A 17,952-nucleotide genomic window follows, 5' to 3' on the forward strand; every position below is an offset into this window, starting at 1 on the left:
ATTTTCAAGCTCTTGGTTACATCTTGCTCCTTCAGGAATCACAGGAGATAGATTTTAGTGCTTTGCTGTAAGTATCTTACATGACTTACCTTTAAATATAGGTATTAATTTTTTACTTAAATATCCCATTGGGTACCAAGTACTTTGTCCTCTGCCTTAGTTATAGGAGTGTGTATATGTGTCTGATTAACCCCCTCCTGGAGAAGGATGTCCTAGCATCTCCCTCACATTCGGTACCTCTCACTTTAGTTGCTTAAACGATGGATGGATGAACTGACACAGACGGATGGGTATTCATGGTCATTTTCCTCAAGCACGTATTGTGTTTCTAGTTACATCATGACTTTTGTTCTGCTTGACTTTTCTGGAGCTGACATGTTTTCTTTTATTATCTGATTCTAATGTGGCTGCAAGTGAGAAAACTCATTTGAAATGAAGATAGAAGGATTCTCTGGTCAAAATAATTTTCTACTTTCTACTCCAGGCAGTTGTTTTCTATTTCCAGCTCTCCTGTGGTTTTATTCACTTAAGTGGAAATCCTATCAGATGGTTGGAAACCCCACCTGGAAATGAACAGGGAAAATAGACATCCAGCGGCCACCCTGAGATGATGCTCTCACATTGGGCTTCTTACCTCGGAATTTAAAATTGAGAAGGCACTTGAATGTTCCCTAGGTTATAAATAATGTCTTCAGTAAAGACCCTTGATCTAAGTGCGTGGGTAGAACTGAGGATTTCATTTTTTGCTGCCAATTTCTCTAGGAACTTACCATCATCATTATTAAATGTCTACTGAGGTCCTTGGGGCCAGAGGGATGCTCAGAGGGGATGTCGTTTTCCCAGAGGATGTGGAGAAGGGTGTCACTGTATTGCATGCGGAGGTTGGCCACCCCTTGACTATTGCTCTCTCCTCCCCACAGCCAGTGGTTTAGCGTGCTGAGTCAGGTCCACGCATCCACGGACCAGGAGATTCGGGAGATGCATGATGAACAGGCAAACCCGCAGAATGCCGTGGTGCGTGAGCCTGGGTGTGGTGTGGAGGGAGGCATCCTGCCAGAGGGGACTGGGAATTTGTAGACAGTCTTTTTAAAAAAAAAATAAGAAGAAGAAATATTATAATAATTAAAGAGAGAAACGGGAACATCTTGGTTAAAAATCATATAGAAAAAGAGAGTAAATTATAGAAAACTGTAAGTCGTAATAGATTACAATTCTCCCACCTCAAAAAAATTCCAATTTTTATGAAACCGTGGAAGCCCGTTACACTTTTCTCCAAAGGATATAGTGAATTCCAAATTGTATTCTTTCTGACATCACTCTATCCCAGGCACGTAAACAGAGCCACAAAATCATATTTCAGCGATAGTTTGATTTTCTCACCATTACAAAATTTGATGATAGATCATAGTGTAAATCAGAAAAGTTGTATGATTGAAAGAAGTTTGTAAACACCCTTCACTGAAAGTATTTTAGGAACAAGACAGACAGATTCGTTTATACTTTATTTAATGAATGGACTGTAGATTTTGCCCTGTCTAGAGGCTGTCTGTGCTGAATGAAGGGGGACGTTTCCTTAGATAACTACTATTTTGCAGTGAACACACAAAGGAGGCTTTTTTTTTTGCCTGTTTAGAGAGTCATCATCTAGGGGTGTTATCATGATGTGTGCTATCCTTGAATGGTTCTCTCAGTGTCTCTGCTTTTCATTTCTTTCCAGGGCACTTTGGATGTGGGGCTAATTGATTCTGTGTGCGCCTCGGACAGCCCTGATAGGTAAGCTCAGGTGTGACTCTTAACAAAAGTAACTGCTGGATACCTGCGTGCGCCCACAGGCTCTGTGCTCTGGGCTGGGGAATGACTCTAGGCTGTGTGTTCCCACCTGGTCAACCCCAGCAATCAGAGACTTCCTTCTTGGTACCCAGTTTGACCTCATCCGCAGTCTTCCTCTCTGGGTGTCTTTGGAGTGCGGCGGGTTGGAGGGGTCAGGAGTAGGGGAGACCTTGGAAACCTAATTTAGACAGTCATACAGGGACAGACTTGGGGCTCATGCAGGACGAAAATGCCTGTATCCCAGCAGAGGGGTGGGTGTAGTTCCCCTTTCTAAAATTTAATAATGAATTTGAAAAGGATTTTGATGGTAATTTATATGTGGAATATTAATAAATTAAACCACAAACATTTATTTTCCTTGACATGCCTCCCTTACCTGTGCCCTTAGAATAGCATGTGTTTGGTTCTGTTTTTTGAAGGCAGATCATCCTCGGTGACGGTCTCGGGGGTCTCTGTACCCAGTGACCTTCGTCTTTCCCATCTCTGTTTTGCTTTGCAGCTTGGGAATTCTGAGTACGGATCAAAATTGACTTCTGCCTTCAATGACATAGCTTTAGAGAGAGAATAGAAATGTATTCAAATTGACAACAAAAATAGTGTCTCCTGGGCCGAGTGAGAATTCCGGGGTGTCCATCGCCCCACCGTTGACGAAGGCTCTCCTGAACCATAGATTCTTTGTTTCTACTAGTCACCCTACACCTTCTCATACCTGGCTCAGGAACCTTTAACACGTGTGTGTCACGTCAGTGATTAAAGCCCAGATGCTTGTTCTGACAGTCAAGTTCTGATCTGCGTCTCCCTCCTCCTAAACCCCTACATCAGGCAGGCTGGGCACGTGGCGATCCACGCGAGAACCTTCCATCCCTACCCAGGCTTTTCTCTCTTCCTCAAGTGCTCACCTTTCTTCCTTCCCAACTACAGAAAAATCTCGTTTAAGAGCCTATGAGAGACTCAGGGCATTGCCAGCTAAAAAGAGATGCAGGAGAAAGTAAATTTCCATTATTAGGTTATCCCTGCCTGGGAAATGCACCCTTGTCAGATTGCGTTGAAGGCATGGACCCAGGTGGCTCTTTGTACCAGGCATAATCAAGCGGATGAGATGTTCCACTTACACCTATTTACTGACCTCCTGTTACTGGTATCTGATGTTGCATTACCCACCCCCAGAAATATTATCCAAAGCCATACCCAGAGGCAGGAAGAAATTTACTTTGGAGAGGCATCAAAAAAAAATTTTCCCTCGCAGTCACCTTAGTTAGCCTTCCTGGAACTGAATTTCATCTGGAAAGTTCAGCATTAAGAAATGTTTTCCCTTCCAGGACCTTCAGGATGTGTTGCTCCAGGTTTAAAGGTTAATGAGGCATAAAATAAATCCTACAGAAATGAGCAAGGTTTGCCTTAACGTAAAATACACATAGCACTGCCGTTTTTATCCCTGTGACCCATAAGCTGGGGAAAAGGCATTTTGTCTTGGGTCAGACGGAGGTGGTGATTCCAGTGGAGCTAAGAGGTTTTGCTTCCTTCTCGCCCCACTGCTCAGACCCAACTCATTTGTGATCATCACGGCCAACCGGGTGCTTCACTGCAACGCAGACACGCCGGAGGAGATGCACCACTGGATAACACTGCTGCAGAGATCCAAGGGGGACACCAGAGTGGAAGGCCAGGAATTTATAGTGAGAGGTGATGCCACCGATGCTTTTTTACTTGGAGTCCCGTTTTCATTTACACGGATATCTGCCACGTTTCCGTTTTGAGCCACTTTTCTGAGTAATTTTGCCTCTTGACATTGTTAAAAATCATCAAATAAGAAATGTTCGTGGCCGTTTGTAGCACATATATAGAAATCCGACCCATTTGTAAGCCGGGTGCAAATCGTTACCTGGTATGTGAAGTTCCTCATCCTAGTTTTGAGCTGACCCTTCATTCTTTCTTTCCAGGGTGGTTGCACAAAGAAGTGAAAAACAGTCCGAAGATGTCTTCACTGAAACTGAAGAAACGGTGGTTTGTGCTAACCCACAACTCCTTGGATTACTACAAGAGCTCAGAGAAGAATGCTCTGAAGTTGGGCACCCTGGTCCTCAACAGCCTCTGTTCAGTCGTCCCGCCGGACGAGAAGATCTTCAAAGAGACAGGTAAGCGGTGTGGTGTGCTCAGGACTGGCTGGGCCTGAGACATGGCCTGTCCGGTCATAGGAGGTGTGGGTTTGCTCGGAGCGAAGGAGCGAGCTTCCTACCTGGGGTGTTTACGTTCCCCGCCCCCCCCCGCCAAAAATCTCTTTTGCTGATTTATCTTTTGAGGCTGTCCGTGGTTAGCTATGTGAACACTTGATATGTAAACCATAGTAAAGGGGTCCTGATTTATTGGGTTGCAGAAAGATTCTTCTAAGGGCAAGGAGAAGTAAACAGACAGAAGTTCTCCTACAGGAAGCCTTATTTTTCTATGCCTGTGTTTTTGTCTTTCTCACCGTTGTACCGTGAGAGTCATAATGCAGCCTAAAAAAGGTAAACCCTGACTGTCGGTGAACATAACCTAGCATAATAAAAAGCGGTCACGTAAGATTTTTTCTTCCCTTTCGGTATTACAAAAGGTGTTTCTAGGTTGTTTATTTTGATTTTTTGTTGCTAGTCATGATTTTGTGCTTTTGAAATACAGTTCCTTCATTCCAAAAAATACTCATGTATTTCTTTACTGTAGTCACTCCATTCCACTTTCGGCTGGTGTCTGAACACCTGGACTGCTTGCTTTGCACAATGGTTTCTTTTGAAGGGAGAATCTAAACGAAAGGAAGACAAGGGACAGGAAGGGAAAAAGAAAGTCAGCATTCTGAGGGGAGAGTTTTCACTCTTGTTCCGGAGCCTCGAACTGGACTTTAGTTTATGCCTGTTCCTTCTTTGAGAGCAGGCGTTACTAATTATATATTTATCATAATTCTGAGCTTATCATTTTAATGTTTGTCTTCCCTTCGTAACTGTAAATTCCACGTGTCTTTGGGTACCTACTGCAGGGCAGGGCACGTGGAGGAAATCAGCAAGTAGCTATTGAATTAATAAAGGGGCTCAGGTGGAGATGGCCTGGGTGCTGGACTTCTGGGACTCCGGTACGGGGACAGTACCCTGGTCCCCCAGGTTCATGCTGCCATGTGTGTGTGTGCGCGCACGCGCGTTGCTGTTGCAGGCTACTGGAACGTCACCGTGTACGGACGCAAGCACTGCTATCGGCTCTATACCAAGCTGCTCAACGAGGCCACCAGGTGGTCCAGCGCCATTCAAAACGTGACGGACACCAAGGCCCCGATCGACACCCCAACCCAGCAGCTGATTCAGGATATCAAGGTGAGAGCGAGGGAGCCCAGCTCATAGTGAGTCACAGTAGCTCACAGATTCTCACCACGGGAACATCAAGACGTTTCTGTAATCAAAACTAACTCTTAGTTAATTTCGTGTTCGTGTATATCCTGGCTTTTAAAAATCTAAATGCTAGACTGCATTTAGAAAATGCAAAAATTGACGTCAAATTGAAATTTGACACTAAAATTATCTTGTCTCTGGGGAGGTGTTACGGATCGCCACTGAGGCAAACCTGATTGTAGAGCTGTGTAGGCGGAGGGACAGTGGTCTGTAATTTGGGGTGTGGGGCTCCCCAGTCACAGGGACGTGGTGTGATCTGTGTTGGGGACAACCTGCATGTCACAGGTTCCACTTGAGCCCAGTTTGGGGACCTTCTAGAAGTAACACAATAATTCTACTTTCACTGCAGTTTCTAGATCACACAAGTGGATTCACTAAGAGGCCACATGGGTCTAGAAAGCTTGGAATCCTTATCAGGTGCCTCCAAACTCACAGAAGAAGCTCCCAGGTCTCCGGACCAACACTGAACGTGTTCAGTTGTAACTCCCTGTTTATAAAGATTAGTGGCTGTGAGTGTAAATCGAATGAATGAACAAGCAAACGAATGAACCATTAAACGGCAGCCGTGAGCAAGGATCACGGCGCTCATTTTCCAGGCGTGGAAACGGAGACATGGGATATTCTGGTTGCGTTGCTCACTTAGCTGGTCAGCCCCTGATGCAGACGCAGGTCAAGGGAATTATTTTTATTCTGTTCCTCCAAGTTATCCATGTAGGCAGGTTCCCTATGCAAAGGAAAGAGCCAGAGCTGTGACAGAAAAGATGCCAGAATGATAGTGAGGCGGGTATTTATTTACTGATGTATATCAAAGGAAATAAGCTAATTAGATCCAGGAGGCAAACCGCGCCTTTTGTAAAGGTGGGAGAGGGTCTAATATATCGGTAGTATATTATTACCCACCAAATTCAAGTCAGCCTCTTGATTCCAAAATGACATGTTTTCTGGGTGTTTGGAGCCAAATTCCTGCAGGTCAGTCCTCCTACAAACAGCAGAGCTGTCCGTGGAGCCCAAGGAGCTTGAAAGTAATGATGTCATTTCTAGTCTTAAAAAAATGAATTTGTTGAAGCTTTCTTGTGAAAAAGGAGAGAAACAAAGCACATATCAGCTGAACTTCCTCTTCAAAGCTACATCTTATTTACCCGTATATTTACTAAGTCATTGGAAATCAGACATTAAAGAGTAAATAGAGTTTTAAATGTTGAAACGTGCTTCTTAAGAAATGGGACAGATATATTTACTAATTCATTTGAAATCAGACATTGAAAGAGTAAATAGAATTTTTGGATATGAAGCAATGCTTCTTAAGAAATGAGACAGGTTGCCCTAAATAAGTCCATACCAATTTTTTAAGTGATTAAAACATATTTCTTTCTGGTTTTCAACTGGGTATTATTGAAAAAGTTTCATAGCAGAAATGAACTTGCCACGATAGAATGATTCATTGCCTCTCCTCCAACTTTTCTGTTGATTTAAAGTTCTAAAAGTAACTTTGGCTTTTTCAGATCCCAGATTAATGCTTTAGGAACATAAATACATGATGAAATTCTCTGAGAGGAGCTCTTAAATTTCAGGAGTGAGAAAGGAGGCCCAAGGAAGAACAGTCTCGCTGATAATGTATTAACGTGTCATTTTCAGGGGGAGGATACAAAAGACCAATGAGAGAGCTAGCAAAATGTATTTTTTAAATGAATTATAGACAAGGATGACATGATTTGGCTAAATGATTTATGGCTAAATAATTAGCAAGAAAAGTTTAATTTTTTTAGTATATATAATTTCCAGAGAGAAGATTTTTCAATAACATGGGAAAATATGCAAATCAAAGAAAGAGAATGAGCTGTGTAAGAAAAATGTGTGTGTGTGTGTGAGTGATTTGTCATCAAACGTGGCTTGCGGGTATCTTCGTGCTTGAAATGATTAATGCTGGATTCCCACCTCCATCCCTAGGCTACAGGTGTTTTGTGACTTGTGAAAAACATTCTCGTTCAGGAGGATGCAGATGGCTTTGTCCTTTTACATGTACGTTTCTTACGATAAGCTCATGGGCTTTCCCTAACGGCTCTGTTCTTCTCAAGGAGAACTGCCTGAACGCGGACGTGGTGGAGCAGATCTATAAGCGGAACCCTATCCTGCGCCACACCCACCGGCCCCTGCACTCCCCACTCCTGCCCCTGCCCTACGGAGACATCAACCTCAACCGTGAGTCCCGAATTCCTCCTGGGCCCGGGACACTGTGCTGTGATTTCCCTGTTAACTCTTTAGCTCTATCATATTAGCGTTAGTTGGTTATAGTGATGTCCGTGTTGTTGTATTAAAAAACATGCCAGCACTCCCCAGGAGCGCAGAGTACCCTTAATCTATTGGAGAACCAGATCTTAAACAGTTGTCTTGCATGTCAAATGCGGAACTTGCTTGGCAACAGACCAGCTTTTCAGTAAGCGTTATTGCGCAGTAAAATAGTTCAGTTACTTGTGCGCCTCTGTTTGGCTGTTCGAGTGTCCAGAGCAGGTGGTGGGCACTGCATCCTGAAGTAGCTCTGGTCCCCGTTCCTGCCTCTTGTCTGCTGCTCAGATCGTACCTTCTCCAAAGCCTCGTGGGACTCGTGTTTGTTGTGCTTCTCCTAGTGCTCAAAGACAAAGGCTACACGACCCTTCAGGATGAAGCCATCAAGATATTCAATTCCCTGCAGCAGCTGGAGTCCATGTCTGACCCTACTCCCATCATCCAGGGCATCCTCCAGACGGGGCACGACCTCCGCCCTCTGCGGGACGAGCTCTACTGTCAGCTCATCAAACAGACCAACAAGGTGCCCCATCCGGGCAGCGTGGGCAACCTGTGCAGCTGGCAGATCCTCACCTGCCTGAGCTGCACCTTCCTGCCCAGCCGGGGGATCCTCAAGTACCTCAAGTTCCACCTGAGAAGGTACGAGTGGCCCGGGCGGCGCTGCTCACGTCGGGAGTGTGGTGGACACAGTTCAGATCAGTGGGACCTGGAACAGAAGACACCTTGTGTGGGTCGGGCTCCTAGGTCACCCGAGCTGACTTACGGGTCACAGACGACCTTTTTCCCCTCTAAGCCACACGGGGCTGATCCAGGGACAGGTCCCTTTGGGTGTAACGTCCTGAAGTGTAGGACGTTGATAAATTTAATTACCACTACTCTGTATGAACAGGGAAAAAAGAAAACAACCTTGGCTATTTGTTCCAGATCAAACAGGTAGAGGCTGTCTGATTCAGCTTCTGATTAACTGTGGAAAGAGAATTTTCATGCAGTAGTGTGAGGCACGTGGCTCTTTCAAATCTAATAGCTCTACAGAGGTCAGCTAGTAGCAGAAGTTGCTCCGGGTCATACTTGGGCTCTTTGGTCTTTGGATTTTCTCTCTCTCTTCTTTTTTTTTTTTTTGGTCCTTAAACAGCCCAGGATGAGCTAGGGAAGCGGCTAGCGTTTGCTCTGCACTGGGACCCCATTCACCGTGTTGGTCTGCACCACGTTGAAGCCGCCCGGTTCCCCGTAGCCAGCCGTCCTCAGATCTTGCAATTAACAGTTAGTGTTTGGCTCCTAGGATACGGGAACAGTTTCCAGGAACCGAGATGGAAAAATACGCCCTCTTCATTTACGAATCTCTCAAGAAAACCAAATGCAGAGAGTTTGTGCCTTCCCGAGATGAAATCGAAGCGCTGATCCATCGGCAGGAGATGACGTCCACAGTGTATTGCCACGGCGGCGGCTCCTGCAAGATCACCATCAGCTCCCACACCACAGCCGGGGAGGTGAGGGAGAGGCGCAGCTGCCCACGTGCTTACTTAGGTCAGGAAAACTGGGCACAGTTAGGCTGACTGTCATGCACAGTTGCGGCTGGCATGGTTCAGCTGCTCAGTAACTAAGGAAACAGACGTAATGCTAATCCAAGAAGCAGTCGATACCTAGTAGAGATTGCGGACCTGACTCAGCTACGTCTGCTCTGACAAGGGTTTAGCCTCTCACTTCTGCAGTGTTTTTCTGTTTGCCACACAAATATCTAGCACGTTGGGTGAACATGTTTTCATTTTTCCTTCTTTTTTCAGTTTAAACTTAGTACCGTAAAACCAATTGGCTAAAAGGAATACTGCAGTAAAACCCGGAAAAGCTGGTGTAGCAGAGATGTCAGTGGAAATCGCTATGAGTTTGTGAATTTATCAGGCAAATGGGCTTTAGTTTTCATGCGCTTACGGGTTTGCAAGAAACCGGCCGGCATCTGCCCCTAGCTGTGGGCAAAATAACCTGTGTTCTCTTTGGCAAGGAAGAGAGAGAACTGATTTCAAGAGAGCCGGGGAAAACAGCGCCTTGGAGATTCCGTACACGACAGTGTTGGGAGGTTGCTTGGACCCTCGCTTTTGCTGGCAGCTCCCTCTGGGTTCTGATGAAGGCGTATTCTAGAAGCACAGCTTCGGAAGCTGAAGTCCCCGTGTTTTCCAGGTGGTGGAGAAGCTGATCCGAGGCCTGGCCATGGAGGACAGTAGAAACATGTTTGCGCTCTTTGAGTACAACGGACACGTCGATAAAGCCGTCGAAAGCCGGACCATTGTAGCAGATGTATTAGCAAAGTTTGAAAAGTAAGTTCCTTCTCCCTGAGTGCCAGCCGATTAGAGGAAGGACGTTAAGAGCCAGAGGGTTTGAACTTTGATTCCACTTTTGGCTTCAGGGTACATTTGAGTTCATCTCATTTTGCCTGTGTTAAAGCATATGTAATTTCTCATCTCTCTCTGCTGCCTGTTTCTCTTGATTCCTAGATAGAGCCACTGTCTCAAATAGGATTCACCCCGTCATTGATCCTCTACTCCATTCTTTCTCTCGGTGTCCTGCTGTCACCCTTATCTTGGAATTTTCTGATTCTCAGATTTTCACTTGTCATTAGCTTTGAAGCTGGACGAGTGGACAGAAGCCAACTTATAAACTCTTCAAACTGCATTTTGTATCTCTTGGACCCACAATATTCACATCCCCCAAGTAACACAAAAGATATTCCTCCTTCAGCATGATGCCAGTACCAATGACGAGACTCCAGCATGGCTGGGCCCTGCCCCTCCCCAGCTGCATAAGAGGGCAGGAGTAGCTTTAACTAAGAAATTGGGCTTCCCTGGTGGCACAGTGGTTGAGAGTCCACCTGCCGATGCAGGGGACACGGGTTCGTGCCCCGGTCCGGGAAGATCCCACATGCCACGGAGCGGCTGGGCCCGTGAGCCATGGCCGCTGAGCCTGCGCATCCGGAGCCTGTTCTCCACAACGGGAGAGGCCGCAACAGTGAGAGGCCCGTGTACCGCAAAAAAGAAAAAAAAGAAATGTGTCAGGGGACCAAGAGGTTTAGAACAGCCCCAAACTTCCAAGTCCCAGAGGAAGTGACCTCCTCTCCTCAAGGTGGGCCTGGTCTAAGTGCTTTGTTGGAAATAAACCAAAATGCGATGGCGGGGGAGAGGGATATTCCTACTTTCTGTAAACATAGCCTCCCAAATGTTCATGTCAATTTTTATAAATATTATTATAGTTTGCGAGTCGGCAAAGGGAATGAAGGAATAGGCCTTGTTTCTTTGCTTTCTGTGTGTAGCTAGGACTAACCAGACTGGGACACTCAGGGAAATACTGGTTAGCTCGGTTTACCTGAAGGCTGCCTGTTTGTTGTCTTAAAGTAAAACTAGGATGAAAGTGTGTTTTTCACCTCCGGGGAAGTAAAATTCGCAGGGAACTCTGATAAGCTTCACTCTGGCTCTATTTTCTCTCCCGCCATCCCCATCTCCACCCTCTCTGCTATCTGAGCACAGACAGGATGTCTGAATCCTTGCCGAGAATACACCATATGCAGTGAACTCCCTGTGGGTCACCCATGGCCCATTTCTCATTTTGCTTTCTGAGTCTCTCTCAACTTCCGTCTGTAGGCTGGCTGCCACATCAGAGGTGGGTGACCAGCCCTGGAAATTCTACTTCAAACTTTACTGCTTCCTGGACACAGACAACGTGCCAGAAGACAGCGTGGAATTTGCTTTCATGTTTGAACAGGTACATGGAGCTCTTAGGCTCCTTTGCAGACGGGCAGGGGTGAAACCCGTTCGTACCCCTCGTACGTTAACTGCTAGTTCTTGGAAATCACGCGTGGCAGTAGAATTCCCAGCGTGGACGGGGTCAGCTGCTCTTTCATTCATTCGTAGAAGGAAACTTCTACACGTATTATATGAACTCCTGGGCCAGGAACTGTTCTAGTTGGGACAGGGGAGAGGCTACGGGGGGAGCAATAAGAAATAAGATAGATGTACATGTTCAGTGGTATCCATGCGACGGAGAACCTTAAGGTGGCACGGGAGGATTAGGGTACAATTTTAAGGAAGGTGGCCTTTGGTGGAACAAGGGAGCAAGCCAGGCGGGCGTGGTGTCGCACAGCCATGCCTGGCCCATAGCGCCGCTGACCGCCTTGTTGCAGGCCCACGAAGCCGTCGTCCACGGCCACTACCCGGCCCCCGAGGAGAACCTGCAGGTCCTGGCTGCCCTGCGGCTGCAGTACCTGCAGGGGGATTACACGCCCCACGCCCCAGTGCCGCCCCTGGAGGAGGTCTACTCGCTGCAGAGACTCAAGGCCCGCATCAGCCAGTCCACCAAGAGCTTCACACCGTGTGAGCGGCTGGAGAAGCGCCGCACGAGCTTCTTGGAGGGGACGCTGCGCCGGAGCTTCCGGACGGGGGCGGCGGTGCGGCAGAGGGCAGAGGAGGGGCAGATGCTGGACATGTGGGTCAAGGAGGAGGTCTCGTCCGCGCGGGCCAGCATCATCGGCAAGTGGAAGAAGTTTCAGGGGATGAGCCAGGAGCAGGCCATGGCCAAGTACATGGCCTTGATCAAGGAGTGGCCTGGGTACGGGTCGACGCTCTTTGATGTGGAGGTGAGAGCTGCCTGCTGCTTCTCGGACCCGGTTGCACCGGGGTCTGTGCGACCACCACGGTCAGGTTCCTGGGGAAGGGAGGACCTGGTGGAACACTTGGCTCTCCCACCCTCTCTTTTTAGAGCCCCCAAATTTTACCCTTCATACCCGCCACCCACCCAAAGTTTTCTTCCTCCTTTACAGTAAATGCTCTCCTAATGTTAGAAGTGAGTGGAAAATTAAGGTGTCATCTATTCTTAAATAATTTCTGACTCTTTCTTATTCAAGCTATAGCCCCAACGAAAAAGTGCTGGTAAAAATCTGCATTAAAGTTTAAAAAAAATGTTTTTTAGAACTGTGTCCATAAAATTAGAAATTTTGGATATCCTTGGATTTTACATTTTTATCTTTTTCCCATGACTGTTTGAAGGGAAGAATTTCTATTTCACAGTTTGAATTTGGCTAAACTCACATCAACCCAGTACTGATTCATATCCTTTTTTTTTAACATCTTTATTGGATGGAGCATAATTGCTTTACAATGGTGTGTTAGTTTCTGCTTTATAACAAAGTGAATCAGTTAAACATATACATATGTTCCCATATCTCCTCCCTCTTGCGTCTCCCTCCCTCCCACCCTCCCTATCCCACCCCTCTAGGTGGTCACAAAGCACCGAGCTGATCTCCCTGTGCTATGCGGCTACTTCCCACTAGCTATCTATTTTACGTTTGGTAGTGTATATATGTCCATGCCACTCTCTCACTTTGTCACAGCTTACCCTTCCCCCTCCCCATATCCTCAAGTCCATGCTCTAGAGTGAAGTAAGTCAGAAAGAGAAAAACAAATACCATATGCTAACACATATATATGGAATGTAAGAAGAAAAAAAAAGGTCATGAAGAACCTAGGGGTAAGACGAGAATAAAGACACAGACCTTTTTTTTTTTTTAAGTAGACCATTTATGGAAAGAAAATCTTACTAATGATTGAGATCAAGGCTTGGCAAACTGCAGCCCGTGGGCCAAATCCTGCCTGCCTCCTTTTTTGTAAAAAAAAAGTTTTATTGCCACACAGCAGGGCTCATTCCTTTACATATTTTTCTCTGGCTGCTTTTACACTGAAATGGCAGAGTTGAGTACGTGTGACAGAGACCACAAAGCCTAAAATATTCACTGTCTGTCCTCTAACAGATAAGTTTGCCAGTGCTTGGTCTAGATAAACCAGCCCTTGGTCTGTTTTTCGTACGATCATAATCATTCAGCATGTTATCTGATGACTTTTAAATGAAGCTCTATAAAAATCTAAATGTTGATCATATATTCCAAGATCCTTTCATGACTTTTCATTGGATGCTATCTTTGGGTTGGTTGGTTGGTTGATTGATTCAATTACATTTGTTTTTAAGTATAAATCAGATGCTTTGTACAAGTACCTCCTCTTCTGTGTCACCAGTGTGTACCCCTCCTGATTCCCATGGCCCTGTGTTGTCATCCCCTACAGCCAGCCCGGCTCTTATTTTCCTCCACTGATCCATGCAGGAAGGTCTGTTGTTAAACCAATGAGATCGACCACCATACGCACTTAAGGTCATTGCGACTCCTTGTCACGAGACGTGTTTTTCAAGAGGAGCCCAAACTGCTCAGCACAGATTGGGAGAATTTCCCTCTGTGATCCTAGATTTTGTATTTGAAGAATAATCATCCAAAACAGGAAGGGGAGGCAGAACTAGAGATAGAAGAGAGTAGCCCTGGCTCGGGCTGCTTGATTTGCTGGGGTATCGCCGTCAAGTTCCACGGCTACGGCCACCTCCGCGTAGCTAATCCAGATGGCCAGGAGAGTGATGATGTTGAGAGGTGGAGAGTCCAAGCAAGATGTTGGATTTACCAAGTAGGATTCCCCAAATGCACAGGATTGATCAGCTGGTCAGAAATCCATCAAGGCCGCCAAAGAGCCACCATTTCTCATATCTTGTGTTTCAACGCCCCCAGCATAAGGACACGCTGAATGCACTCAGCGTTCTTTGCAGAGTGCTGGACTCAAAGCCTCTCTTGTGGTTTCTACGTTCTGTTTCTAACTTTTATGATCTCTTGCACTAACTCTTGCCCCGCAGTGCAAGGAAGGCGGCTTTCCCCAGGACCTCTGGCTGGGCGTCAGCGCAGACGCCGTGTCTGTCTACAAGCGCGGGGAGGGGAGACCGTTGGAAGTCTTCCAGTACGAGCACATTCTCTCCTTCGGGGCCCCCCTGGCCAACACGTACAAGATCGTCGTCGATGAGAGGGAGCTGCTCTTCGAAACCAGTGAGGTAAGAGGCAAATCTTTCATCCGTGGCCTTGACAAAAGAGGAAAACAGCACCCCGTTTCCTGACGCCTTTGACCAAGTAATTTTATTTGGATATTTGGCTTTTAAGACATAGGAAGATACAGCATGGTGCGCCTTCCCCAGCTGCAGGTCTCTCACAGGCCAGAATCTCACAGCCCCACATTTGTTCTGTGTACCTCTGCAACAGAGAAATCTGGTTCCCTTGTACCCTTGTAGGAAAAGAAGAGAAAGGGAAGTGATGTAGAGGTCCTATATATATATATATATATATATATATATATATATATATATGTGTGTATATATATATATATGTATATATATATATATATATATATAGCTTGGCAATAAAGCCTTGTGGAGCTTACTAGACGAGGTGGCAGTGGATCGCAGCTGTGAGACGTGGGTCTGCCAGTGTCCACGGAGCCGGAGGGAGCGAACGGCAGAGCGTCCTGGACAGAGCTAATTCTAGCTGACAGAAAACACCTCTATATATGTGTGCCATCCCGCTGCAAAGCGTAAAATGCAGTGATAATAATAACGATACTACAGGAAGCCTGTTGAGGTCTCCACATAGGGAGCTGCTAGCAAGCAAAGGTGGGAAGTGGGCAGGAATCACACGCTGCCCGTTTGGCTGTTGGTGTACAGTGATGGAGAGGAGGCGCTGTGCAGGAGGGTGGAAAGAGGTGGGGCTTTGACTGGAGGGCCCCAGGCGCCAGGCTGCCGGGTTTGCACAACTCCAGTAAACAGCGCGGAACTGCCGTGGGCTCTTGGTGTGTGATGTGTAACAACAGTGCTTTTACAAACAGTGTGGGGTGGGATTGGAAGGGAAGAGAGATCAGGGAAATGGGAGCCAGTTAGGATGCCTTCACGGGGACGCAGGCCAGCCATCAGGAGGGACGGGCCAGAAGGGGAGGCAGTGAACGCACCATGAAATAGCTACTGCTGGACTCTCAGAACTGGCAGGGAACAGAACGGGCACACGAGGCTCTGCCAGCTCCTCGGGCCTCAGCTCTGTGTCTCCAGCTGCATCACGAGGTTTTGACCAGCACGATAGGATGCAATCTTTAAAAGCTGTGATTGTGGGCTCTATCTTCAGTGGGGACAGTGACCCAAGCCCTGACCCTACCCACACACTGTAGTGTCATCTGGTGGGGGGCTTTTTGTCTTGCAAAATCTGACAGTTTTACATCAGGCAACCACCAGGTGGCACACGTCATACGTGGAAAGGCCACGAGTCCCCCTTCTACCCAACGAGGAATAGGGAAAAGCAGCTCTAACTCTTGGCTTCCTACACAGCCTGCGCCGTGGATTCGCACGGCAGGCTGGTGGCTTTTGCTGGGAGGACGGGCCCCCGCCTGCCCGCGCTGGGCAGAGGATGTCTGGTTGTTAGCCTGGGTCCCCCGGCCCCTCAGAAACTTGTGACCGTGGGCCGATTCTGCTCCCCCGGCAGGTGGTAGACGTGGCCAAGCTCATGAAAGCCTACATCAGCATGATCGTGAAGAAGCGCTACAGCACCTCGCGCTCCGTGAGCAGCCAGGGCAGCTCCAGGTGAAGGTGGCCGTGAGTCCATGTGAATTGAGCATCTCCACGTGCTGCCCCCTCGGCCCCAGCCGGCTCCTGCACCTGCAGCCCAAGGCGAGGCTGCCCAGGCTTTCCAGAAGCCCCTCGTCGGAGGGCGGTGTCTCGGGGGACCTTTCATCCTGTCCACTCCAGTGATCAGTGTCTCAAGCTGTCGACCCAGTTTCCAAAGCTTTACTTCTTTTAGACGACACATGCCTTAAAAAGAGAGGAAATGAAACCCACGCTGCCACCAAAGCAGCCAGAAGTGCCTTAACTTGTGGAACCGACACTAATCCACCTTAACTGTGCTACTGAAGAGAAATGCTTTCCCTCCCTTTTAGGGGAAACTTGCTAAGCTTGAGGGGGGTGGAGGGGGGGCATTGATCCATCTATTCTGCACTAACCTCCCAGCCTGATTTCCCCCGGGAGGGAAGGTGAGGGAGTGGGGAGGGGGGACGGAGGGAGAGCAAGAGGACGACGGTCTATTTTAGTTGGAGCGCTGCTGGCAGCCTTCCTCATTGGACGTATGTTAACTTTTTCTGTTTCATCTTTTAAGTGCATGCGCCTGCCCGTGCACGCATGTGTCCATAAACCCATCACTTTCATCATTGTTCATGAGCATTGAAAGCAAAGGGAAAGAGGATGTGCAATGGCGTAACGTCTGTATATTTTAATAGTTCAGAGTGAGAGTTGTCAGCTGTTACTTTACAAGGTGGTTTTATTAACAACCCGGAATCCTGGAGTTTCCTGTCTTTGCTGTATTCCGAAAGCCACATTTTGACTCCAGTTTTGTTTCACGTGTAGCAAAATCTGCAATCTGTGTCTGCTGTGTTACAAACAGATATGCAGCCTACAGATAACTGTATTTATAAACCACTCTTAAACAGCTGGCTCTAAGGCTGTTTTTAGAACCGTATGAAGGCATTTTGGAGTCCTTAGTTTCTATGAGATTTAAGTTAAAAAATGTTTCTTGGAAGGTTAGCTCGTATCACTCTGGGTAGGTGGCAACATAACCATGTTGGAATATGGGGGAAAGATGCTACCTTCCTTGAAAGCATAACACATGAGTGGATCTTTAAAGGACCCTGACGTTCAATGCTGAGGTTTTAATAAAATACACACCTATTTTATCCCACGTGTATAATGGTGGTCTGAACAAGGCCCCTGTAAATAAGTCAGCATTTATGACCAGAAGAAAAATAATCTGGTCTTGGACTTCTATTTTTATACAGAGAAGTTGTAAAGACTTAGGCCAACTAAGTCTACCCACAAAGAAAAAGGAAAGTTGCCTTACCCCTATGGACAGCCATGCGGAATCATTGTTTGATGGCTCAAGAAAGTCTGACAATAAAAGATATTAGTTAACGTGCAGTGTAATTTCTTTATGGGGCAGCTCTGAATACCATATGGACTTTGGTTTTGCTGGGTTCTGGTTTTAATGCTTTGGACTTCAGAGGGTTGAAGCTGTGTGTTCCATGCACTTGATCACCAGGTCTAAAAGCAAACACATATAGACGTCTCAGCTGCTTTTTTAGACACAGAGCGTGACTCCAGGAAAGCTGAGAAGGTAAAAGGCCAGGTTCGAGGAAATCACAGCAATCTAAGGACTTGAATCGTGGGTGTCGGAGCGCCCCCTGTAGCTGAGCCCCAGGATTCCTGGTGGCGAAATCATGGTCCTGCATCCACTGGCAGCCCTGATCGCTGTGAGCACAATACAGGGGAGCTTATTTAGCGACCCATTTACCCAAAGAACTAGCCGGGGACGTGGGTCTCACCTGCACGGGCTCCTCGGCCAGACACAGCACGTGAGCAGTCCCCTCTGTCCCTCTCTAAGCGCTGTGTGTCCGTGTGTCTGTGTGTCCGGGAGACCCCTCTTCCCACTCCACAGGGATTGGGAGACGACCTGAAGCCAGGGGCTGCCCCAGCGCCTGTGGCCTCGAGGTGACGAGAG

At 47.1% G+C, this 17,952-nt stretch overlaps 1 protein-coding gene across 4 annotated transcripts in view; it reads left to right on the forward strand.

Annotated features, from left to right (window-relative positions):
• MYO10 (myosin X) overlaps positions 1-17,366 on the forward strand; it is a 221,120-nt gene extending 203,754 nt beyond the window's left edge. For all 4 annotated transcript variants that reach the window (XM_049708320.1, XM_049708322.1, XM_049708321.1 and 1 more), the window contains 13 exons: positions 921-1,014; positions 1,718-1,773; positions 3,371-3,513; positions 3,771-3,965; positions 5,008-5,165; positions 7,316-7,439; positions 7,865-8,162; positions 8,803-9,010; positions 9,696-9,832; positions 11,150-11,270; positions 11,689-12,141; positions 14,232-14,423; positions 15,892-17,366. In XM_049708320.1, coding sequence (XP_049564277.1) covers positions 921-1,014; positions 1,718-1,773; positions 3,371-3,513; positions 3,771-3,965; positions 5,008-5,165; positions 7,316-7,439; positions 7,865-8,162; positions 8,803-9,010; positions 9,696-9,832; positions 11,150-11,270; positions 11,689-12,141; positions 14,232-14,423; positions 15,892-15,993 — 2,281 coding nt within the window. In that variant the 3' untranslated portion in view covers positions 15,994-17,366. The remainder of the gene's footprint in view (positions 1-920; positions 1,015-1,717; positions 1,774-3,370; positions 3,514-3,770; positions 3,966-5,007; positions 5,166-7,315; positions 7,440-7,864; positions 8,163-8,802; positions 9,011-9,695; positions 9,833-11,149; positions 11,271-11,688; positions 12,142-14,231; positions 14,424-15,891) is intronic.
• Positions 17,367-17,952: the final 586 nt, after the last annotated feature.

Source organism: Orcinus orca, chromosome 3 (genome assembly GCF_937001465.1).
Source record: "Orcinus orca chromosome 3, mOrcOrc1.1, whole genome shotgun sequence".
NCBI classification, from domain to species: domain Eukaryota; kingdom Metazoa; phylum Chordata; class Mammalia; order Artiodactyla; family Delphinidae; genus Orcinus; species Orcinus orca.